The 17,661-nt window shown below is 32.3% G+C and overlaps 1 protein-coding gene across 7 annotated transcripts in view; it reads right to left on the bottom strand.

The window, feature by feature from the left end:
• Positions 1 to 17,661, bottom strand: part of ATRNL1 (attractin like 1) — a 746,554-nt gene that overhangs the window by 619,266 nt on the left and 109,627 nt on the right. For 6 of the 7 annotated variants that reach the window (XM_026494203.4, XM_026494204.4, XM_057308391.1 and 3 more), the window contains exon 10: positions 4,966 to 5,120. The exons of the other annotated variant lie outside the window; for it this stretch is intronic. In XM_026494203.4, the coding sequence (XP_026349988.2) occupies positions 4,966 to 5,120 (155 nt within the window). The remainder of the gene's footprint in view (positions 1 to 4,965; positions 5,121 to 17,661) is intronic. 7 annotated transcript variants of the gene reach the window in all.

A 17,661-nucleotide genomic window follows, 5' to 3' on the forward strand; every position in this document is an offset into this window, starting at 1 on the left:
TACTGTGTTACGACCTATGTGACTTTGGGTTTAACCATGCTAAATCAGTTTCTTCCCCTATAAATGAATATAATAATACATACTACATAGGCGTTATTAGAGGTTATGAGGCATTATATCATAAAGCACGTGTTAAGTGCCAAGCACCACAGGAAACGTTTGACAAATACTAGTTCTCTCTTTTCTCAAAATGAAAGGTCACTTTTTCCTTTACTTATTGGCCTCTTTTTTAAAAAGAAGAAGCTACTATTTCTTCTATATAATAGTATACTATAGAAAGAACCCCTCGAGCAAAAAAATACAGTAAAGCTAAGAACAGTAGTTGGCAAAATGCAGTGAAAAAATGTGTGAATAATTTTAAGAGTTTTTCTGATGACAAAGAGAAACAAACAGGTTCTGTCAGGTGACCAGGCAAGGGTGCTGCTTTCATCAAGGAAGAACCCTAAGAATTTAACAAAGGGCATAGAGAAATATTGATTAACAAAGAAAGGAACCAATAAAATGACCTCCACAAAATGAAAATAATTATAAACATGAAGAGCAAGTAGGTTGGAATTTTTATAATTTTGCTGGAGTGTTCAAAAAATTAAATAATTAGATGTTTTAGTTTAAATATGATTTTTAATGAAATTATATACCTTATAAAATTGTTTCCATCATACATAACACACACACACACACACACACACACACACACACACACACTTTCTCTCTACAGGGGTGTACAAAAACATGCATGCTATGCTTCATAAACTAGTCAACTAATTTTTAATGGCATAGTGAACTATAACATCACTGTGTTTTAACTGTGTGGTTAACTATACATATTACCACACATTACCAATTAAAATATTGCTTCTAAAAATATGAAATTACTTAATAAGTTTTGTTTACTGAGTTTGTTCTTAAATAATCCCCTACTAAGAAGTTAATGTTGTAAGTAAAACTGTCACATTCAAGAAATTTATTTTAAAAACTCTTACTATTAGAGCACCTGGCTTGCTCACTTGCTCTCAAGGTTGTGAGTTCAAACTCCACATTGGATGTAGAGCTCACTTAAAAAAAAAATAAAATAGGGGTGCCTGGGTGGCTCAATTGGTTAAGTGCCAACTCTTGATTCTGGCTCAGGTCATGATCTCAAGGTCCTGGGGTCAAGCCTCAGGTGGGGCTCCACACTTGTGGGGAGGGGTCTGCTTGAGATTCTCTCCTTCTGCTCCTCCTCCTGCTTGAGTGCTCTCTCTCACTCTCTCACTCTCAAATAAATAAATAAATCTTGAAAAAAATAAAATAATAAATTTTTAAAAACTCTTATTATTTTGATATGAAGTTTCAGCTTCAGTTTCAATGTATCTGCTTTCTGCAAGATATATTTATAATATAAATCCTACTCCCTACTCTAATCTATCTCAGGAAATCACACTTCCATGTCTTTACTATCTTTTTGAAGAAAAAAATATATTATCACTGTATCTCTGAGTTGTCCTTCATCTTGTTCAGAATTCTATACATCCTCTTAACCACTTTGTTCAGAATTCTATACATCCTCTTAACCATTGGGAAAATTTTCTCACTGGAGAATAACGACTACCATTTGTAATTAAAAGCATCATAATTCTATGTTAGGTCTACCAAAAATTCTTGTAATAGTTCTTCATTTGATGATTCTGAAATATTGTCTTAAAATGCAGTTCAATCTTAAGGTATGTTTCAATTCACGACAATCTGTCATTTGTAAATGTTGAAATCCTCAAACTACCTAGTGACACTTTAGAGATGTGAAAAACTAACAAACTACCTGATACCTTTTTTCCTTCTAACCCTAGAAAACTTTTATGACAATGTGTACTTTGTACAGCCAAACAGTTTCAAAGTATAAATGTCTAATAACATGAGATGTATATGAGGCATGTTTTTCTATTACATCTTTAGCAGAAGGTTATCCTTACCATGAAGATCATTTTAATCTTGAATAATGTGTCATGGTGGCTTTCTGAAAGCAATAATAATACCACTAACAATAACAAAAATAAAATAATACCACTAACAATAACCACTAACCACTAACAAAGAAGAATCACAAAATTATCTGATTCCAAGCTATATTTACAGACAAGAACATTAAGTAATATATCATTCTATATGTTATAGTTGATTCAGTCTCATTCTCCAAGCCTGGGTCTATTACCAATTGCACTTGAGTTACTTTTTTAAAATATAGATGCCCAGTGCCTAATCTAAAAGAATCAGTTTATACAGATCTAAGTTTTTTTCCCTACAACCTTCAAAGGGGATGCCAAGGTACAGCCATGTTAAAAAATCCCTGGCATGTGCCTTCCACATCTATCATCTATAATATAACAATGAGAACTATGAAGCAAGGTTATATCCTCAAAGATTAACAATATTCACTATGTAAAATTTACTACAGCAATAAGATTGAAATAGTAATTTTTGGAGCAATGAAAAATTAGGATCGGCACAAATATTTCTATTTATTTAAACATCATAAAACACAAAGCACTCAGCTAACTCCCCAGGTGCACTCCAGTTAAATATGCCATAAAAGCCCAAGGGTAACGTACTAAAGAGAAAAATTAGCAAGATGACCTTTTTTTTCAAAACAGATCTATTTTCCAGTTGGTTCACTAGGCAATGGTTGTATTTTATTCCCCCAAAAATATACTCCATAATAAAAACAATTATTTAGGAAGACATTTTCTGAAAGATAAAAAATACATTTCCCAGGAAAATATTCCAACATCTGATGCCACAAACTCAAGAGAACAAAAACAGAGGGAGAGCTTTATTGGGAACTGCACAAAAATAATCAAATGAGCTAAAATAGAACACTTTTATCCTATGTTGAATTATATGGTTGCTTTATGTTTTTGTTAATATTGTTAATGTTTTGTTGTTAACTGTTAATGTTATGTTTAAGTGTAAAACTGTTTAAAATGTTATTCTTTCTCCCATCTGAACAATTTGCTTGAAAAATGAAACTGATATTTGCTTCTATCTTTCCACAGAATTAAGAAACATTATTAAACATAAGTGTCTGATAATTTGTTGCAAAATTAAGATCATAAAATGGACCCAAACAAACAGCAGCATGTGGTACTCAAGTGGAAAGACTACCACAAGTTCTAGGAGTTACAAAAGCTAGATGTACCACTTACCACCAGCATGGTTTGGGGCTTAATATTCTGGAAATGAGTTTATTAACACCTTGTTACAAAATTTTTAGAGAGGTTAAGATATTGTGTATAAAGCCCTTAGCATACTATCTAATCCTGAGAAACACTTAAAAAATAGTAATTAGAATAATGATAATCTGATCTCTCTCTCTCAAACTAATACCTCTAATATTTTTCACATGGGTAAGCTGTCTTGATACATAAACCCTAAAAGAAAATAATCTTGAACAATATGGAAGGAATAAAAATAACTTCCCAATATGTTAGCTATGAAATAGCTCAACATTAACTTCTTCATTAAAGTATAGAGAGTAGGTAGAAACTCCTTGAAGAATCTTCTGAAAAAGTTCAAAATCTCACTTCATAGATTTCTAACAATTACAACAAATTCTACACTTTTCTAGGATTTTTATTCATAAAAGAAAAACAAAACGAAACAAAACAAAATCCCTTCATCTACCTCCAGAGAACTAAGCTTACTGTCTCATCACCACAGGCAAAAATGTATGTTGACAACCTCACCCTGGCAATGACAGATCATAAAAAGGAGCCTAGATTCAGTACGTCATTTAACCCATTTTTCAGGATCTCAGCACTAATTTATAAGCCAAGACAATCCAATTCTGATAATGAATTATCACTTCAAATTATTAATTCAAAAAGTTAAAGATTTAATTATTTAGTATCTAAAAATCCTAATGGCAATGGATTCTTTTTAATGATTAATTACAGGCGGATACTCACAGTTTAGAGTGAAAAAGGATGCTTAATTTTATCACTAGGAATTTTCTTCCAAATGTATGATGTTATAAAAACCAAAGTTCTCATTAATAGGCATAATTTTCTTTATATTCCACCACTTGAAATAATTTTTCAAAGTAGACTATGTGACTTTATGATGTTTAAGAGCAAAAGTATATCTCTTGAATCCATTAAATGTGTTATGCTTTGGTTTCTGTTATTTTTATTTATCAGGAAGTTTCATAATAGCTTAAGATTGTCATATTACTTTACAACATCAATTAAAAGTGCTCTGAACTACTATTAAATATATTTTAAATATAAAGTAGGCTTCATCTATAAAATGACCCAAAAGAAGAAATATTTTCACTGTAATAGTCCACTGGGTAGCTAAATTTACTATTTCAAAAAATACATACATTTAATATTTAGAAATGTATAGCACTATAGATAGCATAATTAAAATTAAGCAAACTGTATAAATGCACTGTATTTTTGGTTCTCTGGAAAATATTCTTATTCAGTTACTTCTATTCTTAGATGTGTTCTGGGTTTCCATTTTGTCCCCAAATCTTATTTCTTTAGCTCTACTGTCTCTATACTCCTTTCTTTACTTGTGTCATCTTCCTACACCAAGTAACTAAATCTGTGTTTAATTTAAATACATCTTTGCTCATACCCACTAACACTACAATGCTTGCATTCCTATTATTTGTAATTTACATAATTTGACAGTGCTCCATATCTACCTATTATCAAAACTAATGTGACAACACAACAGACTGATAAGTGCTCACAGTAGGGATACAACATACAAAAGCCTTCAAAAAGGATGCTCAAACCTAGAATATCTGTTCTCCTGGCCCCATACTACTATTGTGCTGAAATTAGAGAGAATTCCATTCATAATCTGTCACTGAATTTATCTCTAAAATGGCATATACACATGCTGTCAATTAATGTATTTGAGAATCTCTACATGACAAATTTCTGATATTTCCTACTTTGTACAATCCTAACAGATACATACCTATGTCATATGCCAGGAAATCGGCAGAAAAACATTTTGCACCGTTACTCAAGGAAGTGTCATTATGGGTATTTCCTCCAAAAATAAGCATAGCTCCATTGATAAGAACAGCTGAATGAAGGTATCTGGCAAACCCACTTTCTTTCAAAATAGTCCTACAGGATAAAATTTAAAAATGTATTACAAAGGATAAAAAGACCTCCCTGATTTTATATATATTATATAAAGGGTCTAACTTGCATATAGAATTTTCCTTCGAATTGTGAAAATAACATGCTTTATTTTTTTAACAAGTCAGAAATGGCCTCTAAATTTCAATATTTTTAAAATATTTTGAGATTCACAGTATCTTAAAATGTTTCAAGGAAACACAATATTAAACATAATTGTTCATGATTTTATAATAATTTATATTTGAACTTTTATTTCATTTATAAAAGTAGGAAACAAGTGTTCTTAAAACTAGAGGACCAAAGTAACATCAGTTTTAAATACAAAAGTAAATAGAAAGTTGAAATATAATAAATTTACTCTGAACTACAGTTAAAACTAATAATTCATATGGCTCCCATAATACACTATGTAAGTTTTTATTTAAATATAACATACATAAAAATGCACATAAGTCTAAAATTCAATGAATTTTCACAAGATAAACACAACTAAGTAAACAGTACTGAGATATTTTTTTAAAAGATTACCACTGTTCTGATTCTTTTGTGCTTCCATACCAATTTTAGGCTGTTTATTCTATTTGTATTGTTGTGTTGTACTTTATAAAATAGAATCACATATAGCTTGTATTCATTTGTATGTACATTCTTTTGTTCAAGATTATTTTTGAGATAGATCCATATTGTGTAAAATCACAGTGCATTTTTGAGAAACATCAAATTAATATGTTTTCAATTAACTGAAGTTTAACTGAAAGTACTATAAATATATGCTCACAATTATATTTCACCTTAATGTACTGATATATAATAAACTGCATGACTTAATATGAATCAATATGAATCAATACTTTATAAGTATTCGAAATAAAGCACTGGTACTAAAAAAAGAATCAGAATGTAAACCCAGTACATATAGTATAGTAAGATATATCTCAAAAACCTATAGCAATTAATGCTTAAAGAATATGGAGCTGACTTCCAGAATGGCAAGATAAGGAGTTCCACAAACTCTATAGGGAGAGAACTATAATTGGTAAAAATTACAAAAAATGACACTTAAGTTCTCAGAAAAATTTAGTAAGAGCAACAACAAATAAATATTCAATCAAGAATGTCTACTAAATTTCAGTAGGAACAGCAGCAGTCCATGATATTAAACCCATTGTCTACTCCCATCGTTCCCCATATCAGCACCCTCCTCCACCACACACACACAACCAGTTCAGTAAGGAGGAAGTTCAGCCCCAGGTGGGTAAAGCTAAGAACTGAGAGCTCCTTTATTCCTCAGCTCCTAGTCCAGACCACTGATACCTAATTAGGAAAAGCAGACAGCCAACACTTCTCATGACCCACAGCTCTGGTGACAAAAGTTCTATTCCACGAGAAATCATGAGAGGTCTGAATGTTCATCCTCTACCTAGCCCCCATTCATGGAGTATAAGCTATACACTCAGACCTAGCAGGCTAAGAGGCCCAGCAAATCTTCACCCCACATCAGTCACAGGACAGAAGTTCTATGCAAGCTAAGAGCAAAGGCCACCGTCCCCATCTACTGCCTGCAGAGAACACAGTGGTATCACTCCAGGAGGAACAGACTACTAACCCTACCTACAATTCCAAAGTTGTGGCTGAGACTCTCACGCCACCCCACACCAGCAAGAGGCAGGCTAAGAAAAAGAGAGCACCACAGATCTCCCCTGGCAACTGAGCTTTTTTATAACAACAGGTGGGAAACTTCATGCCTTAAGGGCACTCTAAAAAAAATGGAGGTTTCCATTCTAAGGCTTTAAGAAACAGTTGGCAACTTCATGAGAACAATCAGCTAAAACATAGAATAGAGAGGAGTACACCAGAGAAAAACAGGGGAAAAGATAGCTAATAAGAGCCCTACTAGAGTCAGAATCTCTAAAACTGGCCTCGAAGACTACTCCTGAAAAAGGGTTGAAATTGAATTCAAACAGACTAAGGAGCAATTTATGCCCCAGAGCATTGCTGAGAATAATAAAGTAATCACTCAGGCATTAGTGGTGGCTATCATGTGGTTGATACAGAGTCAGACAGCTTACCAGAGAGGTCAGAGGAAAAAGTCAGCCCTGCTAAAACTACCATCATCCAGGGGTGATTTTGTGCATCCCCAGGCTGCTTCCTTCGAGGAGCAACATCAGAAGATATACTGGAGGAAGAAAACGACTTCACTAAAGCAGTTCAGCAAAGTCACTAAATAAATAAAATTACAACAGTTCCAGAAAAGGAGGAAAAAACAGGATCCAGAGTTGCTACAGTGTTATCTAAAATGTCTAGTGCTCAGAGGAAATTATGGCATGCAACGAAATAGGAAAAAGTAACCCATACACAGGGGAAAAAAGCAGGCAACAGAATTGCCTTTGAGAGACCCCACATATCAGATGAAGCAAAAAAGTCTGCAAAGCAGCTATTATAAATGTTCAGTCTTAAAGAAAACAGGTTTAAAGATGGAAAATATGACAATGTTTTATCAAACACAAAACAAAAGATACAGAAATTACCAAAAAAAAGAAAATCTAGAATTCAAAAGTATAAGAATTGAAATTTTTAAGTTTACGACATAAGTCTAATAGTAAATTTCAGCAAGCAGAAGAAAAAAAAAATCAATGAAGTAGAAGATAGAAAAATAGAGATTCTGCTATCTGAAGAATAAGAGAAGAAAATGAACAGGGCCTATAAGAAATGTGGAACACCATTAACAGCAACAACATATACTTACTAAGAATACTAGTGCAGAGGGGAAAGTGGTAAAAAGTTGTCAAGAAATAATGTCTGACAACATCCCAAATTTGATGAAAAATATTAATATACATATCCAAATAGCTCAATGAACTCCAAGGAAGAAAAAACACAGAAAGAACCACATTCAGACATAAAATAGTAAAAATGTTGAAGGCCATGGAGAAAGAGAAAATCTTAAAAGCAGCAAGAGGAAGATGATTTTTTGCATACAAGAGAAGCCCAACAGGACAAACAGCTGACTTCACATTAGAAACAATAAAGGCCAAAATGCAGTGAAATGACATACGCAAAGTGCTGAATGAAAAAAAAAGTCAAGATACAGGGAGTGACATATGATGATGGAATAAGAGTTTTCTGACCTCATCCTCCCACAGAAACAGATTTTATCAACTATGGATAGATGAGAGTAACTTCATGGGAGCCCAGAAATCCCAGGACCACTTGGAGCAAAAATTCCAAGAACAGGAAGGGCAAGGAGAGTAAGAAGAACAATATCACATTACCACATCACCTGTTCCCCTAGGCAACACCACTCACTCCCAAACAGAAACCCCTTCAACCTACAATTACTCCTCTGGGGGAAGTGAGAGCATAGTCTGTATCTGGCTTCCACAGCCAAGCAGGATTATGCCCAAAAGGACCGCTTCTTTCTTATGCGATCCAGAAAGATAAGAAGATTGGCAGAGGAAGAAAAAGGGTGCTCATAGCAGCTAGGGCACAGAACTCAACAAAGACTCAACATTTCTACTAACCACCTCATGAACTCTATCAAGAGGCCCACCCATGAACTTCACAGGATACATCACCTGCAGACTTACTCCAAATAGCACAAATATGTCTCCCCAGCAATCTATAAATCCCTCCCCCATGTAGCACCCTGGAGCTTTGGCAGGTGGTTCATGAGCACACACAGATAGCTGGGTCAACTCTGTTACATTAGTAGTTACCTAACCCTGAACACTTCAGGCACTGCCCAAGGGAAAAAAAAATGGGAGGCCCTCAGCACTGGACCTAGCTTTGCAGAATGGAGAAAATATCCAAAATCCATAAAAACTCACAAAACTCAATTAAAAAAAAGAACAATCCAATTAAACAATGGACAGATGATGTGAATAGGTATTTTTCCAAAGAAGACATACAGATTGCCATCAGGTAAATGAAAAAGTGCTCAACATCCCTAATCATCAGGGAAATGCAAATAAAACAAAATGAAATATCACCTCATACCTGTTAGAATGGCTATAATCGAAAAGACAAGAAATAACAAGTGTTGCTAAGGATGTGGAGTAAAAGGAACCCTTGTACACTGTTGGTAGGAAAGTAAATTGGTACAATCAATTTGGAAAACAGTACAGAGCCTACTCAAAAAATTAAAAATAGAACTACCAAGAGCTATCATACTATTATTCAGCAATCCCAGTTCTGGGTATATGTACAAAGGAAATGAACAGTATCTCAAAAATATATCTTCACTTTCATGTTCACTAAAGCATTATTCATAGTAGCCAAGATATGGAAACAACTTAAGTGTCCATCAATAGATGAATGAATAAAGAAAATGTAATATAAATATAAATATATATAGTATTATTCAGCCTTTTAAGAGGAAGAAATCCTGCCATTAACAACAACATAGATGAATCTGGAGAATATTATGCTAAGTGAAATAAGCCAGACACAGAAAGACAAATACTGCATAATCTCACTTATATGTGGAATCTAAAAAAGTCAAACTCAAAAAAGCTGAGAGTAAAATGGTGGTTTGCAAGGGCTGAGAATGGGGGAAAAGAGGAGATGTAGGTCAAAGCATATAAAGTTTCAGGTATGCAGGATAAATAAGCTCTGGAGATCTAATGTACAGCATGGTTACTACAGTTAATAAGATTGTACTTGAAATTTACTAAGACAGTGCATCATAAGTATTCTCACCATACACACCAAAAAAAAAAAAAAATAGGAACTATGTTAAGATGATGAATATGTTAATTAGTTTGACTATGGTAATCATTTCCCAATGTGTATGTGTATCAAAACATCACATATATACCTTAAATACACACAATTTTTATCTGCCAATTAAAGCTCAAGAAATCCGGAAAAAAATGTCAACCAAGAATCTTGTATTTATAAAACTATCTCTCAAAAATAAACAAGATAAAGATTATTTCTTCTTTCTTTTCCTAATAAATTTGAAAAACAATTATTATAAAACAATACATATATAATCGTATTGTTGGACCTATAACATATAGAAATGCAATATCTTTGGCAATAACAGCACAAAGTGACAGATGAAAGCAAAATTATGTTGAAGATGCCAAATAGTAATGCAAATCAACAGGAACAAATGAAAAAGAAGCATGCAAAAATATTCAATAACAAATTTACATAAGAATATATATTTGCTCTTCTTTCTACTCTGTCTCTTTAAGAGACAAAATTATATGAAGTTAGCATAAGAATATATTTTTGAGCTTGCAACAAATATAGATATTGCATATAATTATAATGCTACAAAAAATAGGTGAAAAAGGGAATAGAGTTCTGTAAGAGTAACATTTTTATATTTCACTGGAGTGAAGTTAGGGTAACTCTGAAAGATATTCTAATAAGTTATGGATGATAAGCACTAGAACCAACACTAAAAAGTAACTAAAATGACTGTATTTTTTAAAAAACTATTAAGGCATTAAAATGTTACACTAGAAAATATTTACTTAATGCAAAAAGAGAAATAAAAAAGAGTAACAAAAAGCATTATCTACAATAACAAATGAGATATTTAAATAAGAGTAAAATGGCAGACAAATTCAACTGTATCAAAAATAACACTAAATTAAAGCTATTAAATATACAAATAAAAGGCAGAGACTGTGAGACGGGATTAAAAAAAAAAAAAGAACAATTACCAACTATATGCTCTCTCCAGGAGACATATTTTAGATTGAAAGGTACAAATATATTAAGAAAAGGGATTAAAGAAAGATACTATGCAGACAATAAAGATAAGAAAGCTGGAGTAGCTATAATGACCTCAAACAAAATAGACATTAAAACAAAAATGGTCCTAGACTTCAGTAGTAATATTTCACAGTGATAAAAGGATCAGTTCATCAAGAAGCTATGGCAGTCATAAACATATATGACTTTACAACAGAACCTCCCAAAAATGAAGCAAAATGCACAGAACAGAAATCAGTAATAGTAGCAAACTTCAATATTCACTTTCAAAAATGGACTGAACTATATGATAAACAGGGAAATAGAATACCTGAGTAATACCACAAACCAACTAGACCTTACAGACATATGGAGAACACTGTAGCCAGCAACACCAATATACACATTCTTTGCAAGTGTACATGTAACATTCTCTAGGACTGACCAAATGCTAGGTCATAAAATAAGCCTAAATAAATTTAAAAGTTTTAAAATAATATGAAGTATGCTCTCTGACCACAATGGAATGATATTAAAAATAAATAACAGAAATTATTTAGGATACAATAGTCAAATTATAGAAGCAGACCAAGTGTCTATCAATAGATGAACAGATAAAGATGTGGTATCTGTATAAAATGGAATATAATTCAGCCATAAAAAATGAAATCTTGCCATTTGCAATGACATTGATGGAGCTACAGAGTATAATGCTAAATGAAATAAGTCAGAGAAAGACAAATACCATATGATTCCACTCATATGTGGAATTTAAGAAACAAAACAAGCAAAGGAAAAAAAGAGAGAGAGAAAGAGACAAACCAAGAAAAAGACTCTTAACTATAGAGAACAAACTGTTGGTTACCAGAGAGGAAGGTGTGAAGGGACGGATTAAATAGATGCTGGGGATTAAGCAGTGCATTTGTCATGATGAGCACAAGCTGATGTATGGAATTGTTGAATCACTATACGGTACACCTGAAACTAATATAACACTGAATGTTAACTATACTGGAATTAAAATAAAACAAAAAGAAAGTTATTTGGGAAAATCACAAATATGTGGAAATGAAACAAAAACTCCAAAATAATAAATGGGTCAAAGAAAAAAATCACAAACATTTTAGAATATACTTTGAGATGAATGAAAATGAAGACAAGACAAACATGGAATACACCAAAAGCAATTTTTAGAGGGAAATCTATATTTGCAGTACATGTATTTAAAGAAAAAATGAGAATTCCATAACTTCAACCTCAACCATAAGAGACTGGACAAAAGGGCAAACCAAGCCTATACCAAAAAGAATTTAAAAATAATAAAGACTAGAACAGGAAATAATATAAAATAGATTGGAAAAACAATAGAGAGGATCAATGAAGCCAAAAGTTCTTTCTTTTAAAAGACCAAAAAAAAAAAAAAAAAGAAAGACAAACCCTTAGGTATACTGAACAAGAATAAAAGGAGACAGAAAACTTAAATTATTAAAAACAAGAATGAGGGGCACCTCATTCAGTTCACTAAGCATCTGCCTTTGGCTCAGGTCATGATCTCAGATCCTGGAATCGAGCCCAGGTCAGGCTCTCTGCTCATCAAGGAGCTTCTCCCTCTCCCTCGGCCCCTCCCCCCAGCTCGTGCTCACTCTCTCTCGTTCTCTATCTCAAATAAATAAGGAAAATCTTTTTAAAAAATAAAATATAAAAAAGAAAGAAAGAAGGCATATGACTACCAATCTGACAGAAATAAGTCAGATTATAATGCCAATACTAAACAACTATATACAAACAACAATATGAAATAAACAAAGTCCTCAAAAGATATAAACTACCAAAATTAAGAAAAGAAGAAATGGAAAATCTGAATAGACCTATAACAAATGAAGAGATTGAATTAGGAATTTTAAAACTTTCCTAAAAAAAAAAAAGGAAGGTCAGATGGCTCCACTGGTGAATTCTAACAAATATTGGAAGAAGAGTAATGTGAATTCTTCACAAACTCTTCAAAAATATAAAATAGGATGGTACAATATTCACCTCATTCTATGAGAAAGTGTGAGTCTGATACCTAAACCAATGCTATCACAAGAAAATTACAGACTAATGTTCTTTTAGAAGAGAGACATAAAAATCCTGCACAAAATACTAGAAAATCAAAACCAGTAATATATAAAAAGATTATACACCATAACCAAGTGGGATTTATCCCAAAAATTCATAATTGGCTTAACATCTGAAAATCAATGTAACACAACATGTTAATAGAATAAAGGAAAAAATAAATGATAATCTCAATAGATACAGAAGTTTTTGACAAAATCCAACACCTCTTCATGATAACAACACTCAACAAAATAGGGATACAAAGGAACGTCCACAACCTGCTAGAGACTGAACGGTACTCCACCCCAAAAGATAAATCCATGTTTTAATCCCTAGAACCTGTGAATGTTACCTTATTTGGAGAAAGTGTCTTTGTAAATGTAATTAAATTAAGGATCTTGAGATGAGATCATTCTGGATTATGCAGCTAACTTAAATCCAATGACAAGTGTCCTTATAAAAGACACACACACAAAAAAAGTGTATCAGGTAATAGAATTTGGAGGCAGACAACAGAACAATTCATCCACAACTCCAGGAATACTGATAGCCACCAAAAGCTGAAAAAGGAAAGGAAAGGAATTTCCCTAGGACCTCTGGAGGTGGCATGGCCCTGTTCACAATTTGATTTTAGACTTCTGGCCTCCAGATCTGTAAGAGAATACATTTCCATTGTTTTAAGCTACACAAGTGTGTGGTAACTTGCTACAGCAGCCATAGAAATCTAACATAGAAGACATCTATTAAAAAAAAAAAAAAAGAGCATTTGACATGATACTTAATGGTGAAAGACTGTTTTCCCCCCAAGACCAGAAACAAGACATAGATGTCTGTTCTTGCCAATTCTATTTAACATTATACTACAGGTTACAGAAAGGGAAAGAAGCAAGGAAATGAAATAAAAGGCATTCAGGTTAGAAAGGAAGTAAAACTCTATTAAAAGAAGTAAAACTGTCACTATTTGCAGATGACATGATCTTGTATATAGAAATTTTAATGAATCTACAAAAAATTATTAGAAATAATAAATAAGTTTATTAGCAAGTCTGTAGGGTGAAAGAACAATACGCAAAAATCAGTTGAACTTCTATACCTACCAACTTCTATACCTACCAATGCAAAATCCTAATATAAAATCATTTAAAAATCAATTGACAATAGTATCAAAAAGAATAAAATATTTTGGAATAAATTTAGCAAAGCAAGTATAAAACTTATACTGTAAAAACTAAAAAAATATTAAGGAAAGAAATTAAAAATGGCCTAAATAAATGGAAGGATAGCCCATTTTCATGGATTAGAAAACAAAATGCTGTTAAAATGGCCATACTCTACAATTTGATCTATAAATTCAACTCATTCCCCATAAAAATCCCAGCTAGAGTTTTGTTTTGTTTTGTTTTGAAATTGATAAGCTGATCTTAAAATTCATGTGGATATTCAAGGGACCATAATAGCCAATTTAAAGAATTATAAATTCAAATAAAGGAAAGAATACTCTTTCCAACAAATGTTACTAGGACAAGTGGATAGCTACATGAAAAAAGAACAAAGAACTCCTCTCTCACAATATAGACAAAAATTAACTCATAATGGATAAAAGGCCTATGTTTAAGAGCTAAAAATATGAAACTCATAGAAGAAAATACAGAAGTAAATATTCCTGGCATTAGGTTAGGCAACAGATTCTTAGATATGACACCAAAAGCATAAGTGACAAAATATATAACAAATTGGATGTCATCAAAATTTTAAAATTTTGAGCTTCAAAGGACACTGTAAACTAAGTGAAAAATAACACACACAATGGGAGAAATACTTGCAACTCATATAATTGATAAAGGACTTACACCTAGAATATATAAAGACTCATAAGTCAATAATAAACAGACAAAAATTAAATTAAATAATGGGCAAAGGATCCTAATAGACATTTCTCCAAGGGAGTTATATAAATGGCCAATAAGCACATGAAAAGATGATCAATATGAACAGCCATTATAACAATGCAAATCAAAACTATAATGAGATACCACTTCATACCCACTAGGGTAGCTGTAATCAAAATCTTTGACAATAACAAGTGTTGGCAAGGATATGGAGAAATTAGAATCCTCATACACTGCTGGTGGGAATGTAAAATTGTGCACCCACTTTGGAAAACAGTCTGGCTATTCCACAAAAATTTAAATGTAGAGTAACCATAGAGCTGGCAAATCCACTCCTAGATATATACCTAAAAGCAATGAAAATAAACTTCTACACAAAAACATGTACGCAAATGTTCATAGAAGTATTATTAGCAATAGTTCAAAAGCAGAAACAACCCCAATTTCCATCAACTGACAAATGGATAAATAAAATGGGTATATCCATACAATGGAATATATTTTAACAAAAAAAAAGAAAGAAAGAAATTAAGTGCTGATACATACAATATGAAATCATGCTCTCACTTATGCTTAAAGAAGCCCATTATTTAAAAAAAAAAAAAACATATTGTATCATCCATTTATAAGTCCAGAAGAAAAACCCATAGAGACAGAAAGTAGAATAGTGCTTACCTAGAGCTGTGCGTTTGAGAGGAAATGAGGAGTGACGACTAATAAGTATAGGGTTTCCTTCTGCAGGAATAAAATGGTTCTAAATTTGTGGTGATGATTGGACAACTCAGTGAATTACACTAAAAACTACTGAATAGTATACTTTAAATGGGTGGATTTATGGTATATGAATTCTATCTCAATAAGGCTGTAAAAGAAAGAATATTGGACTTTTGTAATAAACTACTATAGATGGCTTCATCTAAAAATTTGACTCCCATTCTCTCCTAAGCCCTTTTAGATTACAAAAGAAATCTATAGATTCAGAATTATACCACTGTTGTGCTTACTTCAGCAGCACACATACAAAATTATACCACTGTCAAATATAGAGGACTTTCAAGTTGAATGTTTTTAAACAAAATATAGCACATTTTCCTTTTAAAATCTAGTGGTCTATGATCTCTTTTTATAAAATAAACACTATCTAGTAAATAGTAAAGGAAATATATGGAACAAGGAAAAAATATTCAGTTACTAGAGAGAAATTTAAGTTGAAAATAGTTTTAATCTAATGATTAAAGAGATAGGATTTATCCAGGTATGCAAGGCTGATTAAACATTTGAAGGCCAAGGATGTAATCTATCACATCAGGAGGATAAAGAAGAATCATAAGATCATATCAACAGATACAGAATAACACTTGACAAAATTCAGCATCTATTCATGATAAAGACTCCTAGCAAACTAGGAATAGAGGGGAACTTTCTCAGCTTGATAAAGAAAATCTACCAAAAAAAAAAAAAAATCAGACTTAACAATGAGAAACTAGATGTTTTCCTTCTAAGAAAAAGAACAACGCAAAAATTATTCTCTAACCACCCCTGTTCAACATTGTACTGGAAGTCCTAACCAATGCAATAAGATAAGAAAAGGAAATAAAAGATACACAAAATGGAAAGGAATAAATACAACTGTATTTGCTCACAACTGACATGAGTGTCTATGGAGAAAATCCCAAAGAATCAACCAGCAAATCCCTGGAACTAAGTGATTATAGCAAGGTTGAGGAATACAAGGTTAATAAACTAAAGTCAACTGCTTTCTTATATATGCAATGAACGATGCATACTTGAAATTAAATGAATAATGAATACTTGAAATTAAAGACATGCCATTTATATTAGCAGGAAAAAATAAAATAGGCATAAATCTAATAAAATATGTATAAGATCTATATAATAAAAATTCTAAAACTCCAGTGAAAGAAATTAAGGTTATCTTTTGATCCAGGTTTCTCACTGTCAGAAGTGATTTACAAATGTGGAAGAGAGGAAAGCTAGAATAAATCCTGTGATGTTGTACTGTGTCATTATGTAGTTTAGACAGACAGGGTTTAGGCAGACAGACAGACAGATATATAGATGTATACCTATTTCTATAAATAGATATAGATATGTGTGTTTCCATGTTTCTGTCTCTATCTTCTGAGAGGATCTGTAAACACATCAAAAAAGCAATAAACAAACCCAGTGCCATAAACTTGGTTTTTAAATGCTATTCTCCACTAAAAGGAATGTGGGTTCCTTGAGGAAATTACTTATTCCAGCAGGGAAAGAACAAGATGTGAAAAGAATTTTTTTTGTATGTGTGCCAGAAAGTGGAGGAGTGCACAAAGACGATGAGGACACATCTAAGAACACAGTAGCCTGGCTGGAAGGAGAGCACAGTGGCCAAATATGACACACTCTGAGCAGCAAAATAAAGAAAAATCACAATTCATTATAAAACATTTAACAAAATAAAGAAAAATTCAGGGCAATTTAGAAGGAATAATAAAATTAGATATCACCATTCAGTAACCGTCATGGTAATAACTTTCTCACAAGAATGATAGTGGATGCTGAAAGTATTAGTAAAAGTTTAATAAGAAACAGAATACATAGTCTAAAAGTATTTTACATAGTCTAAAAGTATTTCTCCACAGGTGTTTATTAATTTAAAAAGGAAAAATTGTGTCTTTACAGTTGAGAAAACTGGAACCATTTTAACCACCACTTTAACCAATATATAAAAGTTAACCTCTACAGGAATGTTCATAGCAGCCTCAATCATGATATCCTAAAGTGAAAACAATCCAAATGTCTATCAACTAATGAGTGAATAAACA

Source organism: Ursus arctos, unplaced genomic scaffold, assembly GCF_023065955.2.
Source record: "Ursus arctos isolate Adak ecotype North America unplaced genomic scaffold, UrsArc2.0 scaffold_7, whole genome shotgun sequence".
Lineage (NCBI taxonomy): Eukaryota > Metazoa > Chordata > Mammalia > Carnivora > Ursidae > Ursus > Ursus arctos.